At 38.5% G+C, this 27348-nt stretch overlaps 1 protein-coding gene across 1 annotated transcript; it reads left to right on the top strand.

Annotated features, from left to right (window-relative positions):
• Positions 1 to 209: 209 nt before the first annotated feature.
• DYNC1LI1 (dynein cytoplasmic 1 light intermediate chain 1) lies at positions 210 to 27348 on the top strand. The gene is made up of 13 exons (XM_082479265.1): positions 210 to 380; positions 733 to 806; positions 11747 to 11863; positions 13509 to 13739; positions 17072 to 17241; positions 18518 to 18611; positions 21311 to 21446; positions 21825 to 21936; positions 23355 to 23414; positions 23541 to 23585; positions 24547 to 24667; positions 24841 to 24999; positions 27196 to 27348. The coding sequence occupies exons 1-13, from the start codon at positions 220 to 222 to the stop codon at positions 27306 to 27308; spliced, it is 1593 nt and encodes a 530-aa protein (XP_082335391.1). The 5' UTR covers positions 210 to 219; the 3' UTR covers positions 27309 to 27348.

Here is a 27348-nt window from a genome sequence, read left to right as displayed (position 1 = left end):
CGGCAGGCCGCGACCCCGGCTGAAGGAGCGCCGTGAGGGGGAAGAGCCGGCGCGCGAGACCCCGAAAGCTGCCTCTGCGCGCCCCCGCCTCAGGCCCCGCCTCTCCGCCCCCTCCCCTCCCCCCCGACCTCCCAACATCCGGGTTCCTGTCAGCCGTCGCCGCGCCGCCGCCCGCTCCGCGTCTCAGGGAGGCGGCGGGGCAGGGAGGAGGCAGCGAAGATGGCGGCGGCGGTGGGGAGAGCCGGTTCCTTCGGCTCCTCTTCGCCCGGGCTGGGTTCGGCTGCCGGTTTTTCTTCTTCGTCTGCCGCTACGGCCGCGACCAACAACAACAACGCGGAGCTGCGGGCAGGCGGCGATGAGGACGATGGGCAGAACCTCTGGTAACCGCCCGCCCCGCCCCGCGGCCAGCGACCGGGGCGCGCGCTGACCGTTACCGCCCTCGCAGCGACTCCTTGCCCTGTGGGGGAGGCGGGCGGGCGGGGGGGGAAGGGCTGGCTAATCCCCCCCCCCCCCCCTCCCCCCAGGCGTTCGGTCCCTCTCAGTCAGCGGGGCGGGGGAAGGGAGGGGGGTGGGGGGTATCTCCTCCCTTTGGCGGTGGCAACTCCTGCCCTGCCCCCGTTCCCCGTGCCTTCCCTGCCGCCCTCCCCGGAGGTGGTGAGGGTGGGGGGCCGCGGGGAAGGGGGGGGACACCCCCCTCCCCCCCTCCTAATCCTTGCCGTCTCTCCCCGCCAGGTCCTGCATCCTCAGCGAGGTATCCACGCGGTCCCGCTCTAAGCTACCTTCGGGGAAGAACGTCCTCCTGCTGGGTGAGAGAAGCATCCCGATCCCTTCCCCTCCCTACCGCACGCAGGATCGCTCCTTGACCCTCTCCTGGGCGTCTGGAGCTTCTCTTTAGTGCCCGAAGGGAGCGGGGGGGTGGGGGGTGGGTGTTGGTGGTGGCAAGGTGCTGGCTTAACCCTCTCGCTTCTTCCCTTGTATGTTTTTGCTTCATTTTGGATATCCAGTATTCAGAGATGCTTTAGATATCCCCCTCATCGTAGGTACCTCGCCATAATATCCTTAAGTGTCCTTCCCCCACACTAGTTCCTTAGGTGGAGATGGCTTGAAAGGGTGGTTTTTATTGTCTTTCTCCCCGCGATGAGTGTTGACTTCGGTGTGCGTGCGGGTCCCCCCAACCTTTTCTGAAACCTCCCTCGAGTTCGTGCAACCGGTGCTGCTTGCTGGTCGTTATGGTGTGTCACACAAGCACCAGAATTGCTTCCGTGGCCCGTACGGTATCAATGACGGCTGCTCCCTGTTGGCCGGAGGGCGGGGTAGGCTCCAGGGGCGTGTTGGTTGTGTCCGGCCCACATGCACCGAGCTTGTCAGCAGCAATATCATTGGCAAGTTGTGCAGCCGCGGCATCGTTTACTGCTGCTGGCTGTCATTGTGTTCTGTTTATCTCCACCCAGTGCGTTAGTCCAACCTGGCCTTTGGCAAGGAGAAGGAGTTACGGAATGGGACTTTGATAGGGCAATAATGAGAGACCCAGTTATTAATCAGTGTTGAGGGAAAGAAAAAGAATGATACGTCAAGCAAAATCAAAAAAATCATGAGGGAAGGGGAGAAATGGATATTCTCAAATGTGTATGTGTATACATATTATTGATTTTATTATTAGTGGTTTGGTTTTTTTTCTGGAAGACTTAAATTGCCTACTGGTAATAGTATTTAATGAAATTGAGTGAATCTATTTGTTAACTAGTTGCTTCTTCCCTCCTTTGCCAACCTTCCCCTCCCCAGGAGGAACTGAGTGTTAGTATTAGGAAACAGGGTTAAAACCTAGTAAAGATATTCATGTGGACTCTATGCACACTATGAGTCTTGTAGTTTGTAGTCTCTTGAGGTTTTTCAAGTCAGGGTTGGTTTTTTTTTCCATAATCCTAAAGCAATCACTGTGACCCTCTTCTTTCTGTTGTGATAAGCTGAATGGTGGCTTAAAACTGACTATGAAGGAGAAAATTGTGCAAGGATGATGGGATGGTCCAGTGAACCTGTTACAAAACTTAACTACCCTTTAATTTATTGCTTTTTATGTTATGTAATTATGTAGGATATTGAGATTCGAAGTTCTATTGATACTAAAGAAAGGAAAGATTTAATAATGATTGATAGCTTTTTATGTGATATTTTAAAATTAAATTGGATGATTGTCCTTGTTAAAGTCGGAAGATTCTTCTTCAAGATGTGATCCTTGTAAGAAGATTATGCTTCTGTTGTTCTTCTCCATAGTCAGGCAATCCTTAGTGCTGAATAACTGGAGACTGTGCTTCCTTCATAACTAGAGACCACCATAGAATGTTTCCAAATACTCATTTAGTTTATTATGTTTAATCTGTTGTAGAAAATTTTTCTTTTTACCCATTTATGTAGCGCTTATAGAACAACATAATGTAAGACTTTTTTTTTTTTTTGACTGATGTATTTTTGAAAGATGTGAAGATCTGTAGAAGAAATTCTAGTTCTTTCTTAGGAATTGTGTTTTCTAGAATGCCATGGTCCAAGGAAAAAAAAAAAAAAGTTTGGCATGTATTTAGGAAAAAGAGCATCAGATCTGAGGACTGGCCAATGAGGATGATGGCCATGTTCTTTGTGAGAATACCTAATCCATGTATTACACTTTGCTGTTCACTTGCAAGTCATGATGCTGCTCCTGAGCACACTGGCACAGGAAAAGAAGAGGTCTTACATATTCTATGGTGGACAGATTCAGTATGTGAAGTTCTGTCTCTTCAGGTTCTTGAGCTGTGTGTTTGCAATTTCTCTGTTATCTCTGTTATTCCTTTACTTTTAAGCTTTGTTCCTTTAAATAGTTTTGTACTAGCTTTTGTTGTTAATACCATGACTATTTTCAGTTTCATCATTCTTTGAATGCTTTTAAGCAGGAGTTGTAAAACTGACCAGGGTCTTGATGGTTTTCACTCATTTTGTGGTAGACAAATATTTGCAGTTTAAACAGTTCTATTGGTCAAACCTTCCCAGCTGAAACATGATATACAGTGACAAATTAATGCTTATTTTCAATACAAACTGCATTTAAAAAAAAAAAAAATCCCTTAAGCTTTCAACCTACCACCTGCCCCCACAGAAAAACCAATCAGAAAAAAACACCGCTTAGTGTTCTTTTGTTTGCTAGGACAAGTTTTCTAATTTTCCTATAGCATTTATATTTTTTCAAACACTGCATATACTTGTATGCCTAGTTGTTCTGGTTCAGAATTAGTTGTTCTAATTCTGCTATTTCAGTATTTATTTTTAGCTATGTTAACATCTCATTTTTAAGAACCTGGAAAGCAATTCAAGACATCACAGAAGTAACTAAAAGAAACTGGAATGCCAAATGTTAATCTCTAGATAAGGCACGTAGTTTTGTGATGTTAACATACTAGTAATTCTCTGCTCAAAATCAGCCAAAAAAATTAAATAACTTATAGTTTTACTTCTCCAAAATTGTTTCACTTGCAGATGTTTTTTTTTCAATAACTATTTTTCTGTGAAGACTTTAAACTTTTATTGGCACTGCATGTAGCATAAAAGCATTTTTCTGTTCTTGTATGTATAAAATAATAAAAGTGCAAGCTTTCCTAAACTTTTCTGTAAGGCAAGTATGCTCTGATTCCCAGGCAGTTCTGTCATAGTGACTGTAGCTACCTCATTTAGCAAACTATACCAGCAGAAAACTGGTCCCTCCTTTCTTAAGGAAATTGGGTGCTCTCAGTGTCACTTCTAGCTGTTTTTTGCAGATAGCAAAAGGAGTGTGTGTTTTGCTGTTGTTGCTGGGTTGGTGTTTTGTTGTTTTTTTTTTTTTTCTTTTCTCCTGGACTGTCTCTTCTGCTCATTTCTGTAATAAAGGTAGCTGATCGGAGGAGATGCTTTTTGTTGAGTGTGTTGAGAAAACTGATGCTCATAACTGGGAGCTCTCTTGTTGATTCCCTTCCTGATATAATTGTATCCGAACCAGCAAGTGGAATAGAGGGAGCAGCTAAGAAGTCACCACTGCAGGTTACAGATGGAGTCCATAGTGCTATAGAATGTGTAAAGGCTTGGATTCAGAAACCCGAACTAATAATATATCCAATAAACTGCAGCATGCATTCAAGCAGCAATGTTCAAAGTCATTCCGGGATGCACAAGAAAACAGGCTCCCAGCTTGCAAGCAAACTGAATAGTTGCTTTCTGTCTGGCTTTGTATTTCACACGTTCCTCTTTCTCTGAAGCATAATAGGTTCTTTGCCTGCAATTCTAGTGATGTCAAACCATCCAGTGACACATGTACACCTGACTCCAAGTAGTCTGTATTGCACACTTAATGCTTTTACTGAATCACTAGCATTTTGGTGTTCTTTATGCATTTTACCCAACTTGATGATAAAGGCTTTGAATTTAGCGGGCAGTGAGTGTTCAACTGCCTTGTGTCCACATTTTCTCTTTACCCCAGACATCTCACTTTGCAGGGCCAGGCCTGTTTGTTTGAATCTTTGAGCTCTGCTCCTGTCCAGTGGCTGTCAGGATGCTTGAGAAGAAGTTTCCACAGTCTACAGCTAATTTACAGGTACACTTTTTTGTGTGTACATGTATTGGGAATGGCTGTTATTGTAGAAAATGCTACATCTTGACAAGCAGTTTTAGCTTGCTACTTTCTTTTAGTGGACCCATGGAATATAGTGAACTTCAAAATTAGGTTCTGATACAGCAGATGGTCCTATGAGTATATAAAATCAATATAAAAATCTGCTTACATGTAAGTAAGCATATATAGGTACATTTAAGTAACATTTTATAGGGTTGTACTCAACACTATAAAAATTACTTTTCCACTTTATTTTTTCCTATTCAAATAGCTGAAAGTTTTGCTGTGATCATTTCATCATTACAGCCAAGTTCTCATTCAGTCAGCAGAGTTATACTTCGAAAGTGTCAATTGTTTTGATGGGGTATTGACCTAGATAAAATTCTAATTGCTTGTTTTGCAGCTACATTTTGTTTAGAACTAAGTAGTACTTCTTTGTAGTGTTCTTCCTGCTATAATACCTTTCCAAAAAGCCAGAATTACACGGATGCTGTGTAGTAAAACTTACTTAGAACAGCACAGGAAGTTCTCATAGTTCTTGAATGGCATTTGTTTTAATTTGTCTCTGCTTTGCCAGAGGTGCTGCTGGTTACTGAATCTATCTCTGAAATAATTCCAAAGGTGAGGAATGGTGAAAGGAATTGTGCTTCTGTGTTCTCCAGGCAGGTTAGTGGCAGAAGTACCAATTTAGATGTCCCTTTGATAGTAACACGAGATTATCTTATTTTGGTAGTGAACCTGGGTAAAATACACTAGATGACTTGCTGCTGTGTTAAAGGAGAAGGCTTGCATTAGGGATGTATGCTGTTCATATTCACTATAGAATTTTCTGCAATATTTGGCTTTCTCTGGCTGTCAGTTTCTCCAGGCATAAGTGACACTGTTACAGCTGTACCTGTTTCCACAGTCAGGCTGTGTATTCTTGTGGTGCTGGACTTGACAAAAGGCATGCTGGAACAGTAATCTACAATCTGCTTTCTATCATGTAACGCAGAAGTGCAATTAAGGTGCTCCTCAGAAAAGTTATTTAATTTTTCAGTGCCGCAAAGATACCAAACTAGTCATATGTGAGGAGATAGACTTATCTAGTGGAGTAAAACAAACTTAGAGGATACGTTTTTTTGTCCAATGAGTAAATCATAATTTAGTGGCAAGTTACTTGAAGACTTGATATGACCTACCCATTGTGAACTTCTGTGTTGTTTTGAGGGATACTAGAGAAGGATTTAATCAGCATAATTAATTTGATCTTCAGTTCTCTGAAAGCAAACTAAATTTGGCTTACTCTGATTCTTTTGGTATTGTTCTGCAAAAGGCATTCTTCAGTTAGTATAGTATGCATGAAGAAGTCTCTCACTAATATGCAGCTGTGGAAAAGACAGTTATTAGCTTGTGAGAAGTATAGTACACATGCTTGGTTCTAGTAGGAAGAAGACTGTTATGTCTCCACTTCACTTTATTAGGATTCAGACATTCCACATGGTGTGGAATAGAGATTGCTCTGTGATTCCTGGGAAGGCATCTTTGCACTGTTTGGTAACTCTGGTTTGGGTTTGATGACTTTGTTGTACCATATTTAAGTGAGGTACAGTTTTTCTATAAATAAAAATATTCAACATTTTATGTTAGAAATATTAGATGTTGTGAATTGTTCTACCCAAAAGCTGTCTTTTGTTTTGTAAAAAGTGTAAAGCTAGTTCACAAAAATATGCCTGGGGGGAGGGAGCAGGGCTAATTAGGACCGTTATCTCTAGTTTTTCTTGGCCTTGCTTGAACGTATTTTTTAGAGATGAGTTGTATAATTCCCGTATCAAGCTGAATTCTAATTGATGGTTTTAAAAAGCAAACAAAAAAACTCCATTAAGGAACCAGTAGGATTGTAGAGTGCACACAATTAAATGCATCCAGGGCTTTTCAAAGAGCTGTTGAAAAAAAAATAATAAATCAGAGCCCCAGATGGAAGGGGGGCAGACCAACAATACTGATGACACAAAAGAAACATTCACCTCTTGCTTCTTTGCCTTGCCGTATTTTAAACACACTTGACACTTCACAGTGGAGAAACAATTTAAATAAAAAATCAAAATTCATGTCTGTCCTGGAGATAACACGTTGATAGCTATTCCATGTACAGACTTCTGTGAAAAGTAAGAAATGTCTTAAAACAAGACAAGTGAAAATCTACTTGTTTTCATTTTCTAAACTGAAAGAAATGTGGAATTAACATTAGTAAATATTCTTAATTTTTAAATGTTTAATTGAAAGTTTAGAGAAGCTCTGTAATAGAGAGCCTAAGTTCTCTCTACTGTGATGGTTTATGGTTGAACAGTTTAAGTAGCAGTTCACAGATAAGCACCTGCTTGCCCGCATTCACAGAAAGTGATTCATTGACCTCATTGCCCATCCTTCCCACCTATGGGTGACTGTTATGCTAAATTGCAACAGAACATTTAGTGTTAGTCCATTTTCTGTTCAGTAAACATACTTTTTGCCTGGAGTAGTGAGAAGGGAGGAGGCTGGCTAGGGTTTTGTATTATGGCTTCCTGTGTCTTTGAGGGCAGCAACAAGAAGGATGTTGTCAAACTCTGTTTTGTCGACAGAGTAGCACCTTGGACAGAGGAGCTTTGAGGAGCACACCCCCAAACTTGAGGAGCTCAGCAGAGGAGCGAAGTGTAGCAGTGTGGGGATAAAAATGAAACAGCTTTTGTTTAGTTGGATGTAAGACTTTCCATTTTCTTAACAAGATGGTGAAATAACTGTGTGTAAGCAGATTGGTTTGGCTTTGTTTCAACTGCTTCCTAGCCTGATTTTTCTGCAAAATTAAATCTGTTGTCCCTCTTTTACTTGTGTTCAGCTTTGGTGTATAGCACTGCTTGCTAGAAGCATCACTTCTATTTCCTCACTGTAGTATTAATGTGTAAGTGCAATTTGATGTAATCATGAATTTTAGTTCTTTAGGATTTAGTCTGTAAAAGGAGGACCTTTCATGTCAGCAAAACAAGGATGTAAAATCTTAGCTTTGCAACGACCTACTTGATTTTTATTCTACCATGCAATTCTATATCCAGAATCGTGTGTCAGAAATGTTTTGCTTTGTGAGCGTACATATGGAAGTCAATTGTTAATTTGACTATCACATATTTAGAAATAAAGAAGTTAAAGGATTTTCCGTCTGAAAATTTTGGAGGGAAGAGAAGGATGATGATGATGATGACTCTTTCTGAAGGTGCATGATGCTCTGTCTTATGTATCTTCAGCAGCACTTAAAAATTATCTGTTTCATAATATTAATATGCAATGATTATTAAGTCTGAGGAATATGAAATTTCCCTTTTGTCTGAAACTAAGCAGCATTACTTTTTCATATATTTTAGAGATGTCCAGAGATGACAAAAAAGATAAATATGCTTAAATGTCTTAGGGTTGGCAATTTCAAATGCCATGTAGTGTATGTGTGTTTATATGTATTCTTATTGAGAAATTATTTTTTTTAAAAGCATATATACTTTTATATATGTTCCTGGTATTACTTAATGCTAATTGCATTGCTATGCTGTACGTTATCCATCAAGCCTAAAATAGATAAGACTTTAATTTCCTCACAAATATTTCCCCCCTCCAGTGGAGAGAAGCTTCTATACATACTAAAGGCATTACAATAAAATGTTTGAGTTTTGAGAAGTCTTAAAAGCTAGCATTGCATGGACTTAGAATTAATTTGCTAATGAGATTTGTAATAACCGTTCAGGAGTGTTAGATAAGCAGTGGTTTAAGATTTATTTGTATTTTGATACTCTTGCTGAAGAGTAATTACAAAGCAAAATTATACTGCTGCTTTTTCCCAGCATAACTGGATATATTCAAAGTGACTTTTCAGGTGTTTTATACTGAAGACTTTAGGTTGGAAAAAATAAATTAATAACAAAGTTACAAATACATTTGCAGCTGTCACAATTTTAAAAGGTATATGCAACATACCAAAAATAGAAAGTAGAAGTAGATGGAACGTCAAGTCTTAGCATGCTCTCTTGGCCAAGGCAGTCATCTTTTGCTAACTTTTTATGATGAATTGAGTGGGCATAAAGGAGGAAGTCATATATGATGGTCCTGGGTTTACTTTCTGACAGCTTATTTCATAATATTGACTCTAATTTGGCTTAAATCTGTTGAGAACTCTGGATCTCCTGTGGAATGGGGCACATTCAGATAGGCAGCTATCTTGCACCCTTGCAAGTGAATTGTCCTGTTTGTAGACCACTTGGTTTATGTATTGCTAACTTGGTTTGGATCACTTGTCAGGATTGCTTCTCACCCTTTCCTCCAGATCTTTTGGTTTCTCTTATGTCATTTGAAAACTTACTGTTCTCCTCATTTACCTGAGTAATTAATGAAAGTAGTACCAGTATCTTCAAACTTCACTGATGCATCATTCTGGCTTTCTAGTGAATGACGAGCACTGCTATGTGCATGCGGTAACTTGTGTGGTACAGTTATGTATGTCAGTGATACACCTACCTCATCTTGATGTTTTGAAATGGGTGGATATTTGCTAAGGAGAAGGGAGTAGAGAATCTTCTTCACAGAACAGATTGAATTTAAGAATTCTATGATGGAAGGCTGCAATGACTACTGTGTGTACACATATGTCCAAAGGTACTAATTTTACATCAAATCAACTTGTCTTATCCTGTACTGATAAAATTTCGTTCTGTGTAGGGTCTGAAGATAATTACTGGAAAACTTGAGGAGGGAACATAAAATTCCAGCTCTGATTTTGCCATAAGATACTCACTTAACAGTATTGAACTTCAGTTTACTTCAGGCATTTGGAAATATGGGGGTGGGGAGGAAATCACACAACACGCAGCTATGATAAGTAAGCTGCTTGTGGGATGTATATTTCAAGTTTGCCTAGATTGTTTAGCATGAGCACTTTCAAACAATAAAGTTGCATAGATATTATCGTTTGTGTAAGTATATTTTAGTTTAGACTGCTTAAGTGTATCTTTTGTCATGTTTAGAACTTTTCATAACCACAGATGTTTCTTAGACTTTAATTGTAGCCACTTCTGTTTAGAACTAGCAGATATACTTTGCAGAAGATACTAAAACTTTCCCAATGCAAGTAAATTGTAATCTTTATTGCCACCTATGTGAAACTAGTATGCAAGAGAACTTAGCTAGAGTTCAGCTGTTCTGAGAAACTTGGAAAGCTGTTAAGTGCAACCCCTTGAAAAGAAATAATAAATTTTGTTTTGTCTTACCTTTTGAGCCTTCTGCCGGCACAACTTAATTGAAGATGCCTGTTCAAAAAGGTAAAATAACAGAATGAATCATAGAGAAATTGTTGGCAAAAGTAATAGCAACTTCAGCACCATAACATGTCAGTGCAGCTGCTCTTAAGTCTCACCACTTATTTGTAGATGACAAATTTAAGAAGTTTGGGTAAGTACTTAGGTGAGGGCAGAGGAGGAATTGTAATTCATCTCTGGCGACAAAGCTTAAACACTTCTTGGGCAGAATTTTTATTTAAAAGAATATTCTTACAAGAAAAGAAAAAGCTTGGTGTATGAATAAAAAATAGCCGTGCTTTCCAATGTTTACTAAAAATTAGCTATAATTGTTTTCTTAGGTGGGACTTGATTTAATACAGTTAAGGAACTAGCAAACAAACTCTTAAATGTTGAAAAAGTTCAACTGATAGAAGTTTTCACTTAACTTCTCTATACTTAACCATACTTTAAACTTCAGTTCTGGTCTTATTTTTCTCTCTTTTTTTTTTTTTTTTTTAAATGCTTTTTCCTTCAATTGAGTAAAATCCCATGGGTTACTTAGAGTAAATAGTCTTATGCTTTCTGGTAGCTTCTAGGCTATTAGTGAAATCTGAAAATAAAGCTGAACTCTAAATTGAAGACTTCATGCAGTAATCTTGGGGATTGTATGTTGAGTAAATTCCAAATTCTATCAGAAGTCTATCAAAGTATGACTTTTCTGCTCTTTTCTGTGATTATATCTGTAGTCTTTTTTATGTAGCCATAATATTGTCTATAAGATCATGGTCAGTTCCCTTTAAAGGGAAAACTTCATTACATTGAGCAGTGAAAGTTACTGTCCTTGAACTTTTCTCTTTGTTATGAAGTTAAAAGCAAGTGTTTATACTCCCTGTATAGGAGAGACATGGAAAAAAAATGTTCTGTTTGGTATAAAACTGATAAGGTACTTCTTGGTAACCTGGTTTTAATCTTAATTTTATAACCTGTGAGTGAGTTCCAAGAATTTTTTAATGTCTAACTGTATGTCCCCATTGTACTGCCAAATTAGAGTGACAAAACCCTGCTTTGTGTCCAAATTTAGCTTGGTTACTCCTTCAAACTAGAAAAACTGTACATGGAGTTTTCCACCTCTGGGATATATGTTTAGAAATAGAAGTTTTTCAAGAAGAGTCTCTGGAAATAGTTGAGATGTTTTCACTGCGTTTATGGTGTCAGGGTTCACTGGTTATCTGAGCTCCCTTTGGAGGGGAGGAGAGAGAATAGGAGTGAATGGATCTGGATTGCAGGCTTGTCACTGTGTGGTACCCAAATACACATGTATTGTAAGGGAATGGGCTTACTGTTGTCACCTCTTTTTAAGGTTTGTTTAGACCTGTAACAGAAAAGGTTCAAAGAAACCAACTCATAAAAGCTAAGGAAACAGCTTTGCCTTACTGAGCCTGGTGTTGTGGCTGTTTGATTATGAGAGAGTTCTAAATCATATCCTTCTGATTGTAAGATTAGCTTACTGTGACTTGAACTCTATTTTCGAAAGACACCGTTACTACTTTGGTTGCAGTTGAAAGACTGAAATTGTTGGAGGTGTTTAACTAGTCCTTAAGGTATCTTTTTAAAGATACATATAAGAGCCCATTTCAGATAGGACAGTTAGTGGTATAATTGCATTAATCAATAATTTGAAATAAGGCTTGAAACTGAGGCATGCACTTTGAACAGATGGATGAGTTGGGCAAAGCCTGCTATATTTCAAAATTTTAATGAGCTCAGTCACCCTGTTAGTATATGGTCTCCTTCTTGCCCCAGTTGGTTTTTAATATGTAACTGTGATTAAAGATTGAGTGGTATCCAACTTCTGTCTCTGCAGGTGAAGATGGAGCAGGTAAAACTAGCTTAATAGGAAAAATTCAAGGAATAGAGGAATACAAAAAAGGAAGAGGAATGGAGTATTTGTATTTAAATGTGCATGATGAAGATCGAGATGGTAAGTTTGTGTTTCTAATAATATCTTAAACCAATTTGAAAGCAGTGGCTCAGTAGGGTGATCTTTGGAATGACAGTGGGATGTTTTGCTTTCTTTATAATTTGCAGGAGTCCAGCTTAGGCCATGAGGGATTTGTGTCATGAGGAAATGTCTCTGTAATTCCTTTAGTAGATACCGTGGATGACCATTTAAGTGGTAGAGGAGGAGAGGAACCAGTCAAAAGCAAAGGCTGAAAAGACCAGGGAAGCAGTCTTAGCTGCAACATTCTGAATGGATGGTAGGCAAAAGTGTATTCCTTAGGCCTAGAGGAAGAGGTGCCTAGGCTCTTATCTTGAATCTCAATTATTGTAGCAAGTATTTATCTTTTTGAATATGCAGAGAAACCTCTGTCTTGGTCATATCAGAATCTGCAAGATTATGTATCATGTATTGATGGGTAGGAAAATGCTAAAGGAGATATTAAAAGCAAAAAAAAACGCAAACAACTAACCCAAAACTTTGAAGGAAGGAGAAGGTAAAGGAGAAGCTGTGTTTCAGCTGGCTTGATTTGGCTTATGGCTAGAAGTTAAAAAAAAATATTTAAGACCCAGACCCCAAATACTGGCAGTTATGGAGTGGATAATTGATGCTTATATGTGGCGGAACAAGGGAAGGAGTATGACCAGGCACTGTAGAGGTGCAATGAATTATCTAGAAGCAATATTTAGAGGGACTGGCATGTGGATAAGGACACACTGGGAGCTGTGGGGAAAATGGGAACTGCTGTCTATACTATAAGAACAAATATAGATAGGAGAAACAGAATAAGTTTGCCCCCCCCCTTTTTATTTTTTCTTTAAAATCACCTGCCTTCCTGACTTCCATGTCTGGCTGTTGGATTTAAAGATGCCTTGACCAGGGTTAAGAAGATTGTGAGTCTGATCTAAATGTCTTCCTTAGAACTTGTGTAACAATTAATAAAAATTTATCTGAAGGCAAAATGTAATTATCTAATTTTGAATTGCCAGCTCTTCATGTACTGCAGAAATGTCTCTGAATATTGGAGTATGGTGATTTGGAGGGAAAAAAAGCAGTGGGATGGTCTATTTGTATGGTGATTGTCCTTTTGTAAATCTGAAGAATAACTTTCTTGCCCGCTAAGTCCATCTAAATCATTAAAAACTTGCAGTTCTGCTTCAGTTTTCTGAAGGGCCAAGGTACGTTCTGTAAGAGTTATATAGGCATATCACATTGGAGTTTTGAAGGGGAGATGGCAGTCCTTGAGAGCTGAGTAGACCAGGGGCTAAGAAGGGATGGCTGAATTCTCCCAATTCCTCCCTTCTAAGTTGCATCTTGAAGAAAACACTTTCCCTGTCTAAAATGGTGAACATTAATTTTGGAAATGTTGAGTGCCATCTCTGGATTCTCACTTTCAGGTAATGTATTTAAGATCTTCAGCTATCAGCCATTAAACACGAGGGTTTGGAAGTGGAGGGGGGTCTCCACAAACTGCAGTTTGCTGTGTTGTTATGTATGTTCAATTGACTGATAAAACATGTCATCTGCTTTCTTCCTTGTATTTTACGTATCTAAAGAAGATTTAATAGTCATTATATAGTGGACTGCTTCAAGTAAGTCTTATAAAATGTTTTTCTTTTTTCTGTAGACCAAACAAGATGTAATGTATGGATTTTGGATGGTGACCTGTATCACAAAGGTCTTCTTAAATTTGCAATGGAGGCAAGCTCTCTAAAGGACACTCTAATTATGTTGGTAGTAGACATGTCTAGGCCTTGGACTGCACTGGATTCTTTACAAAAATGGGCGAGTGTTGTAAGAGAACATATTGACAAGTTAAAAATTCCTCCTGAAGAAATGAAAGAAATGGAACAAAAGCGTGAGTATTCAAATACATTGGAAACTACTTAAATATGCTTAACGCTTTCTGCACCATTTAATCTCTCCATTGCAGTCTTTTTCATTCTTTAAAAATGTTATTTAAAATTAGGACTTATCAAGCAAATCAAGCTTCAGATAAGTCTCAAGTAGCTATATGAAAACTGCTAGTATTTCTTTCTATCAGACGTACCTTAAGGGGGGGAGCTTTCAGAATTAATGCAGCTGGGTTGAATTTACAATCTTGCTTCTTACAGATTTTTCTAGATAAGATTCTCCCAAGTGTAAAAACTTACTGGCTTTCAAATTTTTAATTTTATTTATTTAAAAGGCAAATTACTGCATCAGCTTCTTAATGGTTCCTGTTATTAGTCAGTCTAGAGAATTTTGGACCTGTTCTCTACCTAACAAAAGTGTAAATGTTGAAAGGATTCATGACAACATGGTAATGTCTGGGCCCTTTTTACTTGAAGAGTTTTATTGTAATTACTATTGACACTAATGCAGCTATGTTTGTTTTGGCATAAATATGATATAGCTCTATTAGTGTCTTGTCTTTTTAGTTTTAAACATGCGGAACACAAAGGTTTTGCAGGATTCCTTAAACTATCTGACTGAACTCACTAACATCACAGGTCCATGCTACTTTCAGGTAGCCACTGTATTTCCCTTGGGGTACTAAAACATGAGTCTCTCCCGATCGTATCTTGGTGATATGGGAAGGAAGAGCATTTGTGAAAGCTATGTGTTAAGATCAAATAGTGTGATTAAACTTTGTGTATAAGTCTGAAGTTGCTGTCTGAAACTGGTACGTTCTTAGGCAACTGACTGCCAGATTGCTGAAGAGCTTTTTCAGAAATGCAGGTTGTAGCCATGCTGTGATAAAGTAGCCCATAAGGTGACAGTTGTAGATACTCTGGAATGGGGAGGGGGAGTGTGTTGTTTTGTGTATACTTTTAAGAGAGAGATTATTCTAAGGGAAGCATCAGCCTTGAGACTCATATCTTCCACAACAAGAACTTGTTTAGGAGGGAGGAGCTGAGCTTTTTTGGGTGTGGTGTTTGGTTTTGGGAGTGGAGTTAGTGTGTGTGTGTATTAAACACCCTCCCAAACAGTTTCAGGATAGGATTTTACTGGATGAAGGTAGTAAGGACACAATATTTCCGTTATCAAAAATGTGTAGGCTGATAGTTTTGCTTCTTTACTGACTGAGTGAACTGAATAGTGAAACTCTATAAAATGCAGAAAACTTAAGTGGTTAAATGAGTCAAGAAAAGCAGCTACTCATTAAAAATTTTGTCTGCTTTCTTGTTCTTTTATCATCTGGTCTAATTCTTACAGATATTGATGGTCTGTGTGTTGGGTATAATAGAAGCCCTGGACAGAATCCAGAAATGACTGGAAGCTGTTTTTGTTTTGAACCTCCTGTGATGTGATTTCATACATTGCTAGGCGGGCAGCAGCTTGACACTGCCAAAAGGAGGGGGGAGGAATCTTGCTTGTCTGACTTCTGGCTACATGGTCCTACTTTAGTCTTGTGTCAGGCTCAGTGCTCCTGGGAGGCTCCTGTGAGCTGATATAGCTTGCTAACAGAACTGAAATCTACTGAAGGTTTGTGCATGGTGTTTTCTGGAAATGCGCTGCTGTGTTTGTCTTCCAGTTCTAGCAACTTTAGTCCACTCAAAGACAGACCCTGTCAGGATTAAAACCAGTATGGGAAGGCATTAGGGGATACATAGCAGCTGTGTGTGAAGGCTTGGAATAGGCTCTTCCTGTTACTGAATTCAGCTGTGTCTAATGAAGCCTTGTGGCCTGGTCACTTTGTGTCTCTAAGGGAGACCTGAGATTGTATTCCACAGTCTTTGAGCTGTGATATACTACGCAAGTCCTCCCTTTTACTGTTTTCTGTACTTGTACAAAGGTAGTACGTCATGATCATACAACGGGAATTTTAGGAATCCACTGGAGGACTTCTAGCGCTGGAATAGTGTGCTTTTTATTTTGGTATGCAATTATCCCAGTATAGACAGGATGCTGTGTAGAAAAGAGTCCCTTGAGTGGTTGGCATATCTTGGTGAGAACTCTGGGTTTAAAACACCATCAATTTGGGACAGTGTCAGACCAGACTGAAGTAGCAGCATTCCCTGAATAAGAGCCTGAGTTTGCTGTTATAGTAGAGATGATGATCTGTGCATGTGCTCTTTGTTATTGTGAACTCCCAGATCTGTAGAAAAGTTGAATTATCTTGGCCTAATACATCTTCTTTTTCTCCAGGGGGTTGAAATAAGTCTCACTCTTAATTCAACTAATGCTTTTCTAGTTATAAACTCAGAGGGCTTCAATCATTTTAGTGAAGGTAGGGGTGGATTAACATAAATCAGGACAAACCAGTGAATGTAATAGAGTAGTTAGCTGTTCATGTGCATGATTCAGCTAAATTGTCTTGCCTGATTTTTTTTTTTTTTTTTTTTGGCTGAATCAGGATGTGTTACTCATGGAAAAGTAATCAGTGATGGGTTTTGTTAGAATCTGGTTTCTGCTGTGTAAAACAGGACATGTGATGTGAAAGGTACAGGTATTTTATGCCTAGTATTGCATCCCTGATTGTAGGAATGGTAAGTGACTCTAGAGGCTTGGGTGTATGCATCAGAACCTGACAAGAGTTACACTTGTAGTTTTATCTTTTTTCTAATTCTTGTTATATTCTGATTTATCCTCCTTTCTAAATTTTAAAGTAGTATCTGATCCATTGTAAAAGCATACCAAATATTTAATATGCTAGTAACTAATTATAAAGCTAGTTAATAACTAATGTTTGTGTATTCTATTCATTTTGCTTATTGCTACTGTAAATTCACTATACAGAGAGAGAGAAGTGTGGACAAAGGTTTTGGGTAAAAACTGGTATAGAGTAGCAGCTAAGCAATATGGTAAGGCTTAATTCTGTTTACTCTAACAAACTGTTCAATTAATTTTGCCAAGAAGAATGCAAGGAAACTTGTGTCCTTTAGAAAATGTATCAATCAGTAATAGTTGATAGCAACTGCCTAGTGGTTCCACAATGATAAAATAAAAAATAGTTTAATGTTGTCCTTATGGACAGTTTTATCTGGTCATGTTCTTCTGGCTGCTGATCAAGCAGATCTCAAACTTAGGAGTTCATTCTTGTGCTGCAGAGAGCAAATAGTCAGCACTTAGTGCATGCTCAATTTTTTTCAACATAAAGAAGCAGAAGTAGTATACAATCAACAGTACTAGAGATCAATGGCAGTGGAAATCATTGTTGAAATAATAAAGTAGCTGATTTTTTAATATAACTTTTTTTACTTTCAGTGGTAAGAGACTTCCAGGAATATATAGAACCAGGCGAGGATTTTCCAGCTTCTCCACAGAGAAGAAATACTTCATTACAGGAAGACAAAGATGACAGTGTGATTTTACCCCTGGGTGCAGATACACTAACATGTAACTTAGGCATTCCAGTAGTAGTAGTTTGTACAAAGGTTTGTTTCATGTTTTAGGTTTTTTATATATTTTATTTAAGCAACTCTGTCAACTGTGGATTTGGGGTGGGAAGCACATTGTTCTTAAGTCATTCTGAATACCCTGGATAAGAATTCTTTAGAAATGTTTAATGTTGAAGGTTGCTTATTTTCTGGGAACCCTGATTGCATGTAATTTGGGAGTAGTTTTTCCTTTTGTTCTACCAGTTTTCAAGGAATTGAGGAATACCTCAGACCTGTTTTTTTTCATAGAAGCGAGCTAGTCAGTAAGCAACTGGAATTCCCCTTGATCTCCACAGTCATCCTTATTCTGCAGATAGTGTTTTAGTAGGGTTTGGGTGGTTTTAATATTTCAGATATTTTTTATGAAGATGAATATATTTGAGGGTTCTAGTTAGTAAAGTGCTGCTCTATTAACTTTCCTCAGTTTTTAGTGTGTTTCTGTGATCTGTTTTGGCTTCTGTTAGATATGTAACCATATTATTAGTCCTAAAGAAAAAGTGGTATGGTTCTCTTGTGGCTTGTTGGGTGGGGGGGGAGGTGCTTTCTTTTTTTTCCCCCCAGCTCTTCAGTTCTCATTGACATTAATCATACCGCATCTGCAGCCTCTGCTGGCCCACAGTGAAAGAATAAACCTTTTGATGCATATGCTGTTCCTTCACTGGAAAGCTAATCCTCTCATTTGAAAAGCACCATTTTTTTTTCTCACCTGCTGGCTCTCTAATATTCCTCTTTCCCCCGATCCCAACCCCCCCTTTTTTTTCTGCTTCCACATTTCTTGCTTTTGCCTCCCTTTGCAAAGGGCTAGTTAGTAACTGGATAAAAAACACTATGTCCTGTAATATCACGGTGTGTAAAAAAAAAAAAAAAAAAAAAAAAAAAAAAAAAAAAAAAAAGGCAAAACAAAAAAAAAAAACAACAAAAAAAAACCCCAGCACCATTGTGCAGAAAATGGTAGTGTGATTTAGTGGGTTGGTCTTCAACAGAGACTTTGAGTTATTGCATGGGGAGGTGGGGTGAGTGAATGAAACTGACAATCAGTTTAACTCCCAAGTTAGTGCTGACCACAGTACGTGCACATCAAGTCATGTATTACTAAAAAAAAAAATAGTTTGTTCAATTATGTTTCTAAACTATCTCAGCAGGTTTTTGTTTTTCTCTGCACCACCCACCCCTCTCCATCCCCCTTGCCCCGTTGTGAACTGGACATATAGCAGCACTGCTATTTCAACAGATAACTGAAAGTGGTATATTAATTTTGTGTTTATCTTGACAGTGTGATGCCATCAGTGTTCTGGAAAAAGAGCACGACTACAGAGATGAACACTTCGACTTCATTCAGTCACATATCAGACGGTTTTGCTTACAATGTATCCTTTAACACATCATAAAGATGATAATGACTCAATTAAATCTTTGCATTAATTATGACCAGCTTAAAAGAATATTTGCATCGGTACCAAAGTAGTATGCAACTCCTTTACTGTGGCTGGCAGTCTGCTTCAGCTACCCACTAAGACAATGTTGAGTTAAATTTTTTTTTCTTTTTTGTACATGCAAGTCTAGTATGTCCCCTTACCATGAATTTCTTTACTTGCCTTCGTTTCCATATTTAGGAGTCAAGTTTGCAAATTGGCACATCTTGGATGACAAGATCCCTAAAATAACAAAAAGATAATTAATTTAAGTATGATCTTGCTTCATGCACATAAGGCATTTTATTCTTTTTGAGCCAAATATGCAGTCTTTTCAGTGTTCGGTAATTCCACAGGATGAGGTGACGAAGGAAGGAAAGAAGTGTGAATTGTTGTACGAAAGGTCCACTGGCTTTTATTGTGTTGGTACAGAGACAATGCATATGCGATGTTGCTGTACTGCTATTATTTTTAAACTTAGTTTTTCAAAAAGAAGTGTATAAAATACCACTTAGTGTTGTTTAGTCAGCTAGACTTGCTGAGATCAGGATTTCAGATGCCAGTAATACTACATTGTGTCATCATCATTTTTGCTGTGGTAAAGGGAAGTTTAAATTGTTGTCTACCTAGACTATAGTAAAGCTTTTGATGCTGTTTCCCACAACATTCTCCTGGAGAAACTAGCTGCTCATGGCTTGGATGGGTATACGCTTCGCTGGGTGAAAAACTGGCTGGATGGCCGGGCCCAAAGAGTTGTGGTGAATGGAATTAAATCCAGTTGGCAGCCAGTCACAAGTGGTGTTCCTCAGGGCTCAATATTGTTTAATATGTTTATCAATGTTCTAGATGAGAGGATCCAGTGCAACCTCAGTAAGTTTGCAGATAGCACCAAGTTGGGTGGGACTGTTGATCTGCTTGAGGGTAGGGAGGCTTTACAGAGGGATCTGGACAGGCTGGACCGATGGGCTGAGGCCAATGGTATGAGGTTCAACAAGGGCAAGTGCAGGGTCCTGCACTTGGGTCACAACAACCCCATGCAGTGCTACAGGCTTGGAAAGAGTGGCTGGAAAGCTGCCCAGCAGAAAAGAACCTGGGTATGTTGGTCAACAGCTGGCTGAATACAAGCCAGCAGTGTGCCCAGGTGGCCAAGAAGGCCAATAGCGTCCTGGCCTGTATTAGAAATCGTGTGGCCAGCGGGACTAGGGAAGTGATTGTACCTCTGTACTCAGCACTGGTGAGGCCCCACCTCGAGTACTGTGTTCAGTTTTGGGCCCTTCACCACAAGAAAGGCATTGAGGTGCTGGAGCGTGTCCAGAGAAGGGCAACAAAGCTGCTGAGGGGTCTAGAGCACAAGTCTTATGAGGAGTGGCTGAGGAGGTTGTAGTGAGGTGGGGGTCAATCTCTTCTCCCAAGAAGCAAGTGCTAGGACAAGAGGAAATGGCCTCAAGTTATGCCAGGGGAGGTTTAGATTGGATATAAGTTAAAGTTTCTTCACTGAAACAGTTGTCAAGCATTGGAACAGGCTGCCCAGGAAAGTGCTTGAGTCCCCATCCCTGCAGGTATTTAGAAGACATGTAGACTTGGTGCTTAGGAAAATGGTTTAGTGGTAAATTGGCAGTGTTAGGTTAACGGTTGGACTTGATGATCTTAAAAGTCTTTTCCAACCAAAATGATTCTATGATTCTATAAATGCTATTGGAGAGACGTCAGTTAACAGATGGAAAAATTAGTTCAAGAACCTGAGACCTCAGTTGACTACTAAGTTGGCACTTCCTTCAAAAGGCTTCCAAGACTTAATTTTTCAAAACAAAATTATGGGTAATTGTAATAAGTTTTGTGGATGGAGGAAGACTACAAAAGTTTAGTAGCAATTAGTCTTTGTGATTGTATATGCTATATACAATGTGGAGTTCTATTCTAAACTTCACTGAATGAGAATCTGATCCTGTTATATAACTTTCTTCTAGAATTTGAATTGCATATGTAGAAATACATTAGGGGGTTTAGCAATTTTATAATCCCAAAGTAAAAATTACTCAAAACTTCCCTGGCTGCTTTCATTAATCCTGTGCATAAGCTGTGTTAATTTGATACTGAACCACGCTGGAATACTAAGCGTTCTTTTGGTCTTTTAGTAACTGATATACAGCACAACTTGTTTGCCTTCATTTTGTTTGAAAGCAGATGACTATAATGTAAGAACTTGCTCCCCTAATTTAAAAAAACAGGTGGGGAAGTGATCTTTGGCATTTTTGAAGCTACTAGTGTTAATGCTGTAGTGTCTGTGGTGCAGGATGGGATAATGACAAGATATAAGGATATGGCATGAAAACTTTTGTTCACTAAAAGCAGAAGACTGTTTGGAAGGCGTCACAGTGAAACCGTTAGTATTGCGGGCTTTGAAAGTGAGAAGAGCCTGTACTTTACTCTGAAAGCAATAGCTGAGTTGGCCTAAAACAAATGCAGAAAGACAGTCTCAAATTACTAAATAGCTTATTCCAAAAATTAAGTGTTGGAAGTTGTTTGACCTATTTGATTTTGTATTCCCTCCTCTAAATTCTACAAAGTAGATAACCTTTAAACTAACGAGAAAGGGTCATTTTAGTATCTATTACTAGCCACTAAACTGAGTTTTCTTTAACAAGTTTATTCAGATGGGGCAGCACTTATTTACACTTCAGTAAAGGAGAACAAAAACATTGATTTAGTGTATAAATATATAGTCCAGAAGTTGTACGGATTTCCTTTCAATGTTCCAGCTGTTGTTGTGGAAAAAGATGCAGTATTTATGTAAGTTATCTGTATTATTATGTGTATATGACTACAAAATGTATTTGTGCAAGACCCTAAACAGCATTTAGAGCCTTTTCTGTTTATGCTTTTTAAATTTCCATTTAACATTCTCGTGAGTTGGAGTTTGGTGAGTGCCAGCAGATTGAGATTATGAATACTCGCTGCCCCAAAGAGAAATGTTAAACCCAGAGATGTTGCTCTTCTCTGTTACAGTGAACCAATCTCAAACTGGTTGTACTAATCAATAACTTTCTTGCATAGGAGAACGGGAGCTATGGCAACTTCCGTGGCTTTCAGTTCTGTGCAGTTCAGTATTGCATACAAGAATAATCTGAAGTAACGATATAATTTAAAGCCAAATAATCCTTTATTTAGTCCTGCAGGCTGGGATAATGACAAGAAGATAGGAATATTGCACGAGAACTTTCAGACACTAAAAGCAGAAGACAGTTTTGAAGATATCATAACAAAACCACCTGTCAGAAAGGTAAATTGAGATGTTTGGCATTCAACTTCTCACCTGTGTATTTACCTGTCAGGTTTTTGACTGTTTCTGTTTGAGGCTTTGCTTCCAGTTTATCATAAGAGTGTGATAAACTCTGTGGGTTCTTTTCTTTTGTCTTTTTATTTTGTTCTTAAAGTTCTTCTTTAGTTATCAAAAAATCATTAAGTATTTTTGCTTTGTATAGCTCTTCTCCAGCTGGGAGAAAAACTGTTTTTTTTTTCTGCTGCTGTTACATTGTTCAAGACTACAAATATACCTGTCTTGCTTTTAATACATATTTGGTATTGTAAAATCTGTGTCATTTAACTGTTGGTCAGGTTGAGTTAGTATTTTCTTAAGAACACTCCAAGTTGCTCATAACTTCATAATGCTTTCTGTTTCTATTGGCGTATTTAACATAAGAAAACTTGAGACAGTGTAACAACAAAAATAAACATGTGAAAACAGGTTCTACATATATTCAGTGTATTTTTCTCTCTCATACTATTTAAAAAAGACTTTGACAGAACTACCTGAAAACGCATGTGAGATTGTTGAACAAAATACCAGTAGCAGTGGAACCTGTGTGCATAGAAGTTACTGAAAGCAAATATTTCTGTGTCTTTTTCTAACAAAGCTAAGAATTTGGGACTGATCATATTTCCAAGTGTGAATTATTTTAGCTGAGAAAACTAATACTACGTCCTTTCTGCAATCTTTAGGGCAAAAATCAAGACACATGTAGTTGTGTGTTAAATAAGTCTCCAAGGAAAATATAACTGACAAATTTTTTTGCATGCTTATAAACTTCAGGCCTGGCTTATAAACTTTGATATTTGCCACGCCTGTTTTGGCAAAGTTTTTGTGGTGAGCTTATTTGGAGGGAGAGTGCTTGTGATTTGATGCATAGAACCGGGATCTGAGCTGTCTTTGTCCAGGTCATACCCCAGTCTAATGCAACGCAGGTGAAGACTCACTTTTGCCATAGTTACCTATAAAATAATACCAAGGTGGGGGCTCGATGAGTTGAGAGACGTGAGCGTGCTGCAGAGTGTGTGCATCTGTGAATGTTTCTTTCTGATCCCGAGACCCCTGAATGTGCCTTGTAACCATTTACTTCTGTCCCCTCTTACTGAACGCTTTAATGAACTTTTTAATGGGTCTTTCTACAAGTACATCTAGAGACTTATGCCTGCCAGATCAAAGGAGTTAATGATACTTCTATTTCACTTCTAATTAACTTAGCTTAAATGGAATCATGAGGTTGCAGTCTTAAATATAGAAAAAGTAGTCTGCAGTCAACATAGTATTTTATACATTTACTTCATAATTTAATGCCTTGGTCATATTCACTAGGAGGAATAAAAGGAAATACATTTCTTTCTTTTAGTCAAAATGATGTTAATGTTTTTGTATTGCAGTTTGTTCATGAAAAAGAAATTGTAGCAGAAGATGACCAAGTGTTTCTTATGAAGCAGCAGGTAATTTTCTGTCTAAAAAAACAAGCAGCCAGTGTTTCATTTAACAACATTGTTAATAGGAATTTGGGTTTGTATTTTTAGTCACTGTAATATCTAACACTACATGGGTTTGTTTGTTTTTTGCAGTCACAGTTGGCGAAACAACCACCTACTGCTGCAGGAAGGCCAGTGGTTAGTAATAAAAATTTTAAATACCATCACATGAAAATGATTCACTTTTGTATATTTACAGGGTTGCTTGTTTTATTGCACTATCAAATATTCTTTGATCTATTTTTTTAAACTGCTTAGTATTTAAAGTCTACATCATATACTGCTCTAAAATTATGACACTTCTTCACAGCTAGTCATGACAACTTTTATTGACAGCAAGGGTTAAATGTCATGGCTTTACATTTTATATATTAGAATACATCTAAGCAGTTAGTTGACTCCCCTTTCTGTCCCAAGAGTATGCCAGAGAGCAAACTACATTGGCTGAATTCCCTTGGTGAGGTTTATATACTAAATTTGGTACTATCTGTCTAGGAATATTAAGACTGGCATAAAATTAAGGTCAAATGAAAACTATGACATCATCTACATTTAAAATATAAATAAAATAACTAAAAAGTAACAAGTTTAATGGGGAGCATGTGATCTCATAAAGGTAGCTTTACCTCTTTAAATGAACTGCAAACATGACTTGTTATCTTTGAAGTGATGAATAATGCTTTTTCTCCTGGGCTGCGTTTAGTCATTTCCACAGTATTGGTGTAGGTTGTCTATGATCTAATCAGTGCAGTTTTCATTACAGTCAGAGGCACTACAGAGTAACAAATGGATTTTTTTCAAGTTTCTCATTGGCATAAAATGAAAAGCTTCACTAGTGCTTTAGTTGCACTGAAGTTGATATTTTTAAGAATGTTATACAAGTGTGAAAAAAAAGCTGTACACAATCAGCAAAATCTATTTCTGTGTCATTTCAGTTGCATGGGATACTACATTATTAAAAAAAAAAAAGATTAGGAGCTGTGAGAAATAACAAGGTGCTTCATTTCACGTACGCTGACACTCTTACACAATTTAATTCTGTAGAAGACTGACCGGTCCAGCTTTGGAAACTACTTTTTTTGCTTGTTTGTTTGCATAGGATGCCTCTCCAAGGGTTCCTGGTGGATCTCCTAGGACACCAAATAGATCCGTAACATCAAATGTTGCCAGTGTTACACCTATCCCTACTGGGTCAAAAAAAATTGATCCCAATATGAAAGGTACCTTTTCTTATGAGGGCACAAATACAGTTGGGGAAGTAAAATAGCTGCTTTGCTTGCTTTCTTTAATATGCTTATTTAGATTGATTAACACGCTAAATAAGTATTTACTTAGAAAATCTGCTTTGTTTTCATTTTGTGTTGTGGGTTTTTTTCCCTCCCTCTCCTTGTAGCTGGAGCTACTAGTGAAGGAGTCCTGGCTAACTTCTTCAATAGTCTCCTGAGCAAGAAAACTGGTTCCCCTGGTGGCCCTGGTGGTGTGGGTGGCAGTCCAGGAGGAGGTGGCACTGGAGGTGCTGGCAGCAACTTGCCACCATCAGCAAAAAAGTCAGGTATGATAAAAGATCAACTCAATCTAAATTGGGAGTGGTGGATCATTCCTATTAGTATAGTTTATCAGAAGTATGAACACTACTGTATTTAACTGAATATTTTTTTGGATATGCTTTTTGCTTTTGTTCTCACAGCAGTTTAGTATTGCCTTTTTATGGCTCTGGGGATCAAAGAAAAACTTTCATGTAGCCGTTTAAGCATGAATTGTGTCCACATGCGTTCTTCGTCTTTTTCCTTTGTTCCCTACCACCCCAATAAAATGGCTTATGCTATAAGCCACTTTTAATATTATTCAGATATATTGATTTATTTTTTTTAAACAATACTATCAGTGTTAAAATAATTTTAAATTTTATTTTGGTCACAACCTAGCTCTGGTGTGACGAAGGCTTTGTTTGAGTTTGGTGACAGCTGATAAAAATACGTATTTTCTGTTGATAGCCTTTTTCATATGATGTGATCAATAATTAATCTAAAAATGTCTAATAGTGGCTGCTCTAAAGCTAGATGCAAGACTGCTCTGGTGCTTCTTGCTATTCCAGATTAAAATGTTTCTATATTAAGAATATACCTATACAGACATCTTCCCTTCCCGCTTCCCCAGAGGTTAGTAATGCTGCGCTTAGGTGAGAATGCTGGTGTTTCATTGGTGCTTGACATTAGTATTTACTTTTATACAGTAAGAGAAAAGAAAACACTTCCCACTAACACTTTATGTAGACTGACCCTGAATTTTTTTTTTTAACATGTGCACACTTCCCTTTTTGAATTACAAAACTCAGTTGGCTGAGCAAAGTTTACAAGTGCTTCCTGATCTGCTGCAGGCAAAGTCAGCAGTGCTAGTTTGAACAGCATATGGAAATTGTTCAAACAAATGCAGCTGACGCAATACGAGGTGCAGAGAGCACCCACTGAAAAATCCTCTGGGGAGTGGCCGGCAGCTGGTTTGTGTGATGCCAGGCAGTTGGAGGCAGCACTCCAGAAAAGTCTGTCTGGGGCTGTGGCAAAAACTTCAAGAACAGAATTAAATTATTAAGGAGCAAAAGGGTTCTCAGAAATTTCATAATATGCAACAAATGAAGGGTTAGGGTGTAGCCAGTTTAACACCGCAGAGGATTAGGTTTTCAAGGAATTACCATAAATACAAATAGGTTTGGCTTAGATGTGGCCTCTTCACCTTCCTCAGTATTTGCTGTCTAGTGTTGATTGTTATCTAGGACACAAATCTGAAAATTGGCTGTTAAGACGGTAGTTTGGAATCCGAGAATTACTTTCCCCTCAGCAGCTATGGGAAATTCTTCCGCTTATGAGTTGGAATATTAGTTGCTTTGATTCTGATGCAGTATTAGCTTTTGTTAAATGATCTGAAGAGCAGCATAGTACATCTGGCAAAAAATAGCTTTGTGGATAGTTCCTGTTAATTTGCATCTTCAGAAAGTATGCTGGGATACTGCTAAAATTACGTGTGTGTCAGAATTTTCCTTCACAGCCTGAGATACTATGCACACTTGTCATGGCGTTAGACTCCGCACGGCCTTTTCCCATACTGTCTTCTCCATTGTTGTGATAGAACATGGCAGGATAGAAACCTAAACTGGGGAGTAAGAGTTAAGAGTAAAATGGTTGGGGGAAAATGGTGTATTTTAAGCTTGGATCAGGTCTCGGTGTGACTGTACAAATGTTTGTGCCACTGCAAGTTAGGGAGAAGGTAAGCAGGTGAGGAGAGAAAGGGATTTGCCATCTGCAGGTCTGTGTGCACCCACAAGCAGCATTGTCAAGTTTATGCTGACCCAAGTATGTAGAACTGACTTCACTGGTGTGTGGTGAAACCCCTGGTTCACATTCAGAATTGTTTAAGATACATGTGGTGGAGAAAATTGTGTAGAAGTATTCATAACTGGTAGCCTTAATAGACTATTCTGTATTTTATGCTTTATATTAACTCTACATGTACTGGCAATTAATATGTAATTATTGAAGTTTCTTGGATAAATCAGAAATACAGAAGGATCTGGTTTTCTCTCTACTGTTTCCTTTCTGTTTCTTTTGGGTTTTGACCTTATGCCTTTACTCCGCACCCAAAGTGCGCAATAACAATTACTAGGATTTGTCTGATTTGAGAATTAAAGTTATACTATAGGCTTTCCCAAAACTGTTTCATAAATGTGACTGAATGATACGCACTTATTTTATAGGTCAGAAGCCAGTTTTAACAGATGTTCAGGCAGAATTGGACAGAATTTCACGAAAACCTGAAATGGTCTCTCCTACAACACCTACATCTCCCACAGAAGGTGAAGCATCTTGAAGACACCAAATAAAACCAATTGTTCAGTTTTCTGGGATAA

Source organism: Vanellus vanellus (genome assembly GCF_965231255.1).
Source record: "Vanellus vanellus genome assembly, chromosome: 2".
NCBI classification, from domain to species: Eukaryota; Metazoa; Chordata; class Aves; order Charadriiformes; family Charadriidae; genus Vanellus; species Vanellus vanellus.
The sequence above is the reverse complement of the archived record's forward strand: the minus strand, read 5'-3'. Positions and strand labels throughout refer to the sequence as shown.